The sequence below is a fragment of the Terrapene carolina genome, unplaced genomic scaffold (genome assembly GCF_002925995.2).
Source record: "Terrapene carolina triunguis isolate 2854851 unplaced genomic scaffold, T_m_triunguis-2.0 Scaffold926, whole genome shotgun sequence".
Taxonomy (NCBI): Eukaryota; Metazoa; Chordata; order Testudines; family Emydidae; genus Terrapene; species Terrapene triunguis.
In genome coordinates this window covers 8041919-8050094 of record NW_020665277.1, presented here as the reverse complement: position 1 = coordinate 8050094, position 8176 = coordinate 8041919, and the positions used below count along the sequence as shown (strand labels likewise).

General features: G+C 56.7%; 1 protein-coding gene across 3 annotated transcripts in view; it reads left to right on the top strand.

The window, feature by feature from the left end:
• The window catches only part of ZNF771 (zinc finger protein 771), a 5304-nt gene extending 539 nt beyond the window's left edge, over positions 1-4765 (top strand). The window contains exons 2-6 of one of the 3 annotated variants that reach the window (XM_029913801.1): positions 99-215; positions 675-824; positions 2103-2219; positions 2521-2640; positions 3253-4765. In XM_029913801.1, the coding sequence (XP_029769661.1) occupies positions 126-215; positions 675-824; positions 2103-2219; positions 2521-2640; positions 3253-4140 (1365 nt within the window). In that variant the 5' untranslated portion in view covers positions 99-125 and the 3' untranslated portion in view covers positions 4141-4765. Of the gene's footprint in view, positions 1-11; positions 216-674; positions 825-2102; positions 2220-2520; positions 2641-3252 lie in introns of those variants that run through there. The other 2 variants (XM_029913800.1, XM_029913799.1) reach the window with 2 other exon arrangements.
• Positions 4766-8176: the final 3411 nt, after the last annotated feature.

Genomic DNA, 8176 nt, shown 5'->3' with positions numbered 1-8176 from the left:
GGGATCAGGACTCCTGGGTTCTACCCCTGGCTCTGGGAGTGGGGTCTGGTACTTGGTGCATGCAGCTGTTTTTGACCGTGTATTTTCCTCTCCCAAAGCTGCCCTTGGCCCCGTCTCCAGACCCGATGGAGGAGGAGGAAGACGAGATGGAGGAGCAGGAGGGGAGCTCTCAGTCTGAGGGACTCAGACTGGTGATCTCCATGGATGGGGATTCAGTGAGTGACTGGTGGGCAGGGACTGTGTCCTCGGGATTCCCATTCTGCTCTCTGGGAAAGTGTCTACGCTGACTTGCCTCCAGCGGGCCCCATGCGGGAAGCTGAGGCAGCAGCGCTGGGCTGTGGGGCTGATCTGGGGGAGGAATGGTAGCTGGCTGACTGGCCCCAGGGGCTAGTCCAGGGTGAAGAACAGGGGTGACTGATTGGGTCCAGGATTTGGGTCAAGGGCGGAGCTATGGGGTTGGGGGATGGGTGGCCTGGTCTAGAGGGAAGGGGGCGGGCTGGTTGGGCCGAGACCTATCCTACCTTGTTCCCACCTTTTGTACATATACCGGCAGGGCTGGTTGAACACATGCAATGGATCCTGGGCCCTGCCACATCCAGAAGGGATTTGGTGTGGGTCTAGAGTGGAAGCTTGTCTTGCTGAGTCCCCCTTCTCCTCTGATGCTCCCCCTTTAGTCACAGTCCCCTTCTCCACCAAAGTGGGACTCTCCCATTCCTCTGGCCGGGCAGCCCGAGCTGCAGCAGGAGGAAGAGGAACCAGAGGACGAGGAGGAGGACCAGGAGTTCCAGGTGCAGACGTTGCGGATCCCAGCAGATGGGGACTCAGTGAGTAACTAACAGGCTGATAAGTGCCTCCCCCCGACATGTGATGCTAGGGGGCGCTGTGCTGTGGGGCAGGGGGTGAGCCTCTCACAGTGCTGACCCCAGTGCACTGCTAAAGGGTTCTGTGCAGCAGGCAGGGGGGCTCAGTAGGGGGCGCTCTCCCCTCACAGTCAGTGCTGACCCCAATGTCCCCATATGCTGCTAGGGGGTGCTGTGCTGCGTGGAGCAGGGTGGGGAAGCTCAGTGGGTGGTACTCTTACCTTCTCCCCAGAGTCAAGGTCTTATATAGATGCGTGGAACAATCCACACCCATTGTGCTTCGTACATCCTCCTGTGGGTTCAGCTAGATCAGGGGTTCTCAAACTGGGGGTCGGGACACCTCAGGGGGTCGTGAGATTATTACATGGGGGTCGCGAGCTGTCAACCTCCACCCCAAACCCCGCTTGCCTCCAGCATTTATAATGGTGTTAAATATATTTAAAAGTATGTTTAATTTACTGGGGGGTCGCACTCAGAGGTGTGCTGTGTGAAAGGGATCGCTAATAAAAAAAGTTTGAGACCCACTGAGCTAGATACACTTCCTGTGTTAAACTGCTTAGTGACTGATAACCAGCCTCTGTGTTGTAATCCAGAGGTGGCTGCATCACAGCACCAGGTGAGGGACCCCTGTATAAACAGTCCCTGTGCCCCACCCCAGAGGTGGCTGCATCGCAGTGCCAGGCAAGGGACCCCTATATAAACAGCCCCTCCATGCTGCCCCAGAGCAAGTAAAGCTCTTGGGCCTGTGAAAAGATTGGGGTGAATGTTAACCTGGAAATAGCTGAGCGGTTTCTGTACTGGGGGGAAAATGCCCCAAGAGCAAGGCAAATTACTGCAGTGTATTAAAGGGGAGCTAGCAGAGCTCAGATGGCTTACCCCATGGGGTAAGGGGTCTGGGAATCAAGACTCCTGGGTTCTATCCCTGGTTCTGGGAGGGCAGTGGGGTCTAGTGGGTTAGAGCAGGGGGGACTGGAAGTCAGGTTACCTGGGTTCTGTCCCCAGCACTAGAACCTTAAGTAATTCATTCTCCTCATCTTGTGCCTCAGTTTCACCCTTAGGGCTAAACACTTATCTGCCTGTCAGTGAAAGGAGTCCCAGCCTCTCCCCCAGCCCCGCCCTGTCTGGGACCAGGAAGCGGGGGTTTGAACTGTGCCTGGTGGCTGGATCAGGTTGTGCCAAGGGACCAGGCTGGGGTGCCCCTCCCACGCTGTTTAACAATCTCCCCACTTACCTTTCCCTTAGCTGGACTCTGCCACTTTCCCAGAGGAGCTGTCGGAGGAGGAGGAGGGAGATGAGGAGGAAGAGGCGCTGGTAATCAGAAGGGTGAAGGCAGAGGAGGAAGAGGACCAAGAGTTTGAGGTACAGAAGCTGAGGGTTTCCATGAATGGAAGTTCAGTGAGTGGGGCTGACTGGGGGACGGGGGAGGTGGCTGGGTCGATGCAGAGGGGAGATTCACTGGACTGAATTTGGGGGCAGGATGTCTATAGGCCAAGGGGTCACGAGGCCAACCCGGGGGGTGAGAGGGGAGGGGTGCTGGGCTGGCTGGGCCCATCTAGGAGGGGGATGGTTGGCCCAGGGGCTGATCTGAGGGGAGACAGGGGGCGAGGCTGGCTGGGCCAATGTGGGGCAGTAGTTCCCTTGCTCTAACCCTGCCCCCCAGCTGGAGTCGGAGGCACGCCAGGGCTCGCTGCCCGCGGAGGAGCCAGTGATGGATTCGGAAGTGCGGGTGGAGCCCAAACTCGAGGGGCAGAAGCTGAGGATCCCAGTGGAGGGGAATTCGGTGAGTAATCATGGAGGGTGGGGGGCCCACAGCTCCTCTCTCTCCACCTGAGCCCCCGTGAGGGACCATGGCGAAGGGATTGGATGTGGGTGGGGGCTGGTGCCTTAGAGATTGTTTGCTCAGCTGTTGAGGAGTGAGGGGTTAAATTGGGGCTCCCTGGGGCAGGGCAGGGCTGGACGGGGAGGGGGAATCCTGTGGTTACAGGGATGGGGGATTCTGGGGATCCCCTTATCAAGATAATCCCTCTTAGTGGCACTAGTTTACCCCCAACCAGCCATTGTAAATCAGGGGTGGAATGTTGGGGGGGACCGAGGATTCCGGGGGCAGAATGTTGGGGGGGACCGAGGGTTCCGGGGGTGGAATGTTGGATTGCAGTTAGTGAGAGAGAGAAGGAGAATGGGGGAGGGCCGGAGTGGGGCAGCAGTGCCAGGAGAAGGTTCATTGTCTCTGGCTCTCTCCTGAGGGGTGCTATCCCTGGCTCTGGAAAGGCAGTGGGGGTGGGAGTCAGGATGCCTGGGTTCTATCCCCAGCTCTGGGATGGGGGTAGGAGACAGGGGCTGTATTCTTAGCTCCGTGGAATTGAATTAATGCCTTGGTGCCTCTCCCCCACAGCCTGTCCTGCAACTGATGGCGTCCCCGGGGGGTGGGGGCAGGGCGAGGGCACCGATGCCGGAGCGCTCCAACACCTGCGTGGAGTGCGGCAAGAGCTTCAGCCGTCGCTCCAATCTGGTGAAGCACCAGATCATCCACACCGGCGAGAAGCCCTTCTCGTGTGGGGAGTGTGGACGCAGCTTCACCCAGAGCTCTGCCCTTACCAAGCACCAGCGCACCCACACCGGGGAGCGCCCCTACGTCTGCGGGGAGTGCGGCAAGGCCTTCACCGCCAGCTCCAACCTGCTGCAGCACCAGCGTTTCCACACCGGGGAGCGCCCCTATGTCTGCGGCGAGTGCGGCAAGGCTTTCAGCCAGAGCTCCAATTACAATCTGCACCGGCGCACACACACCGGCGTCACCCCCTACCAGTGCGGCGTCTGCGGCAAGCGCTTCACGGGCAGCTCCTGCCTGGCTCGCCACCGGCGCACCCACACTGGCGAAAAGCCCTACCAATGCTCCGAATGCGGCAAGCGCTTTTCTGGCAGCTCCACCCTGGTCAACCACCGGCGCACCCACACCGGCGAAAAGCCCTATGGCTGTGCGGAGTGTGGCAAGGCCTTCACCCATCATTCCAACCTGGTGGACCACTGGCGTGTCCACACCGGCGAGAAGCCCTACATCTGCGCTGAGTGCGGCAAGAGCTTCCGGCTCAGCTCCCACATCATCCGGCACCGGCGCACCCATGCCAACGCCGGCGCTGCCAATGCCAATGGGGCTGACCGCCTGTACATCTGCAGCCAGTGTGGCAAGGGCTTCCAGGTCGGACCCAGCCACCTGCAGCAGCAATCCCACCAGGAAGAGGGACCCTATAGCTGTACTGAGTGTGGCAATAGCTGCTGGACGTAGAGGGGCGGAGCCTGTTGCAGGGGCGGGGCTTAGCACGTCCCGTCCCCCGCCCCCCCACTCCAGGCACTTTGTGGTTGTGGGATCGGTTCCTGTGGGGGGCGGGAATTGGATCATGTCAGGGGCGGGGCTTGGAGCACAGCTTGTGGTCCTGCCCGTTGCTCCAGGAACCCCGTATGTGCGGAGTGTGCCATCAGCTGCTGGAGGGGGTGGGACTTGGTGCTCAGCTAGCTGCCACGCCCCCAGTTCCAGGGTCCACCTGCAGGATCAGCTCCCACGGGGGTGGGGCCTGGTTCCCACATGGAGGTGGAGCTCTGCCAGCAGCAGTAGAAGGACCTTCAGAGCCTTATGTGGCAGTGGTGACCGGATGCAGAGAGGGGGCAGGGTCCTGCCTTGTAGGAGGAAGGTGGAACCTGTGGGGGGCAGAGCCCAGCCCCTCTCCCCCGTGGCAGGGAGCCCCCTGCCTCCCAGGCTCCCTCGTTTCTGTAGCATTGCTCCTGCTAGGGTGAGGCAACAGAGCCATGGAGGGAATTGTGGGGGGTGAGCGGCTGAGTCATAAGGTGGGGTCCCCCATTTTCCATCTTCCCATCTGTACTGGAAGGAGCAGACTTGGAGGGTGGGAAGCTGAATTATGGGGGTGAGGAGTGGGTTGGGGCTAGTGGAGGGGGGAAATAAGGGTGCCTCAAAGCAGGGTGGGGTGGAGGGGGAGAACAGATCCCTCTCCCTTCTGAGCCCAGCCTGCACTCTGGTGGGGCTTATGCCACTGTGGCTGAGAATCAGTGGAAGGGGCTGACTTGGAGGCAGGGACCCCAGATCTGCTGGTGAGCAGGTGCTGGGGACTTCAACCCTGTTTCCCTGCCCTCGTGCTGTGGGCTGAGCGCAGAGGGGGTGATATTTTAGGGGAATCAAAATAGACTGGGGTGCAGTTTGGATCTCCAGGGGGTGACCCACCTGGGATCTGATTCCCCTGCACTGGGAGTCACAAGGGAGCCCAGAAATTCATGGCCGGTGGATTTCTCTGCAGGATGATTTCCCCCAAGGCTGGGTGTATGGCTGGCGAGCAGAGGAGGGAATGGAGGGATGATGTTGCCCATAGGGCAGTGTGGGTATGATGCTGCCCCCTGGCTGGCCTGTCGTGGAATCATGGTGCTGTGCGGAGAACAGGCTGTACTTCTTTTTTTGTTTGAGTGGGCAAAAAAATCATAGCCAGACCCCACTTTGTCTGAGTCGTCTCTGCAGCGCTGAGCCCGGGAATGCCCTCTGCACTGGAGTGGGGGCAGAGTGCCCCGGGATCGGCCGTCTCCCCCTCCACCCAGCAGGCATCATTAATCCCTGCAGGCCCCATCCCAGGTGTAAGCCGGAGGTTGCTGGTTCTGGACCTTGCTCTCTGCTCCTTCCCCTCTCCTGGGAGCTGGGGGGAGGTGGGGGTGAGGCTGCTGCGAACTGGAGGGGCTGCTTCCCAACAGGCTGCACAGACAAGCTTTCACACAGGGAGGGGCAGCCCAGCTCCACGGCCCGGCTCCTCTCTCTGTCGCACACACAGCTGCTGGTTCAGGAGCCCGGTGCCAGCCAGGGAATGTCCCCTCCTGGGCCCGGTGCAGCCAGAGAGGATTCCTAGAGCCCAGCTAGTCCTGCCCGGTTCCCAGCAGGTACCTGGCCATGCTCTAGTTCCGATCAGTGTTGCCCCCTAGAGGATAAACCCTCTTCCTCCTCCCCCCACCCTGCACTTGCCCATCTCCATCCCCAGAGCGTTCACTGCAGGGAACAGTAGCAGCCCCCTCGGGCCTGTGTCTAAAGGAGTTGAGGTAGTAAGCAGAGAGAATCAATCCTTAGTCCAGCCACAGACCTGAAGAGAAAATGTGGGGCTGGAGGAATCTAGTAGAGCTTCCACTTGCCTTGTTGTTAGGTATATTACAGTGGCAGCTGAAGGTCTGCCTCTTTGTGCTTGGAGCTGTACAGTATGCAGGCCAGGTGCTGTACAGGCCCAGAGAGCTCCCAGCCTAGACAAAGGGTGGGGAAACTGAGGCACAAAGAGGGAAGTGACTTACCCAAGGTCACACAGCAGGTGAGTGGTAGAGCTGAGGATAGAACCCAGGAATCCTGACTCCCAGTTCCCCTGCCTCCACAACCCATTGGGCCAAACTCACCTCTTTCTGGGGTGGTAGAAGACTGAGGATAGTTGGGGCGAGGAAGCCCTTGTGTGGTAGAAGGGGATAACAGAGAAGTGGGAACTAAGCTTGATACAATCTTGTGAAACTCAGATCACCTGGGTTCTTTCTGCCAGTAGAGGGCTTCCTAGGGCAGGGTCTTCCTGTGTTGGTTGTCTGTACAGCTCCTGGCACACTGGGGTCCTGGTACTTGATCTGGGCTAGCAGGCACTGCCTCAATACAAATAATAGTAATTAACAAGATGGCTGGGGCATGAATCATGACATATTCATACTGGCCTCACATACAATCTCTGTGTCACACACACACATGGGGAGTAAGGAACCTGCCTATTCCTGGCAGTTCCAAACTCTTGGGAAAAATTGGTTTTGGGTTGAACCAAACCCAAAATGTTTTGATGTTTTCAGCAAATCAAAAAGTTGGGGGGTGGGGGTGGAAAAAACAATTTGGGTCAAATAAAATGGTTTGTTTTAATTTTAAGCATTTTAAAGCATTCTTGATTTTATTTTAAAAGTAGAATTAAAGGAAACTTTGAAACAAAAAGTCATTTTGAACCAACAACTTGAAACATTTTAAAAATTTCCCCAAAAGTTTACTTTTTTTCTACCCGACCCATTGAGCGAAACTGACATGAAATGTTTCCAAGTTGCTGCATTGGCATATTTCTCTTGGAAGAAAAGTTGTGTGTGAGGAAAAACTTCTCCCAGCTCTGCACACATACACACACAATATGACACATTCAGAAAGTTAGAAGGAATGGATGAATCCATGGGCAAATCACTGGTTGCAGATGTTCCTTGCCTGTTTCTGGATTTTCAGACACACCCATATTGTGATACCTATGCCCCCTGTTGGCTACAGTCAGAATTGCCCTGCACTGGTTGGTGGTGGATAGGAACTTGTGAGGGAATTAAAGTCTTGTTTCCTGCTGCGATGACCTTCCATGGGGGTCCGGTGCCTGGGGTCTGGGACAGGCTGTGTCACAGTCTTATTCGTACTCTACTCCGGGTGCTGGGGATTGAAAGGAAAATGGCCTGCTATTCTCCTTTCATGCACATGGGCTCGGTGCAGTGTGTGGCATGAATGAGTGCCCCGATCTCACTTGGGGTTTGTCCAGCACCTGGCGCAACAGGGGTCCTGATTCCAGCTAAAGGATTTGAATTACTGGGTAGAACCAATCCTTTGTCCAGATGCAGCTCCAAAGATACAGCAAAAGAAGGAAGAGCAGTGAAAGCATTTGAAATGGAAGGTGTGAAGTCAGGCTTTCATTTTAACAACACGACTGGCAAAGGTCAGTCCAAAGAAAAAAGCCCTTGTCTGACAGTCTGAGCTGGTGTCAAATATGGCAATAACTGTCCACGGCGAGGGAGGGGGAAAGAAGTTAGTTGTGATGGTCTGGAGCCGGCACTGAAGTCCAAGCCCGTGTCCTAAGAAAACAGAACAAACCCAGGAGGAAAGACAAGAGAAAATGCAGCACAGCGTCTGTCTCTAGTGTTGATTCTTACATGCAACCTCCTTGCTGGAGAAACATGGACCCAGCCCAGGGTCTGAGCAGTCACTCTGAAACCTGGCAAACTCACATCAGCATTGGGCTGTTGAGGGATTGCGTTTCGCTTCCTTTCTGGTCACAGGCTTACAGCGGTGCTGCAAATTATACAGCCTTGGCTATAGCCTGCTAGACCCCACTCCTCTCCCAGAGTGAGGGATAGAATCATAGAAGATTAGGGTTAGAAGAGACCTCAGGGGGTATCTAGTCCAACCCCCTGCTCAAAGCAGGACCAACCCCAACTAAATCATCCCAGCCAGGGCTTTGTCAAGCCGGGCCTTAAAAACCTCCAAGGAAGGAGATTCCACCACCTCCCTAGGTAAC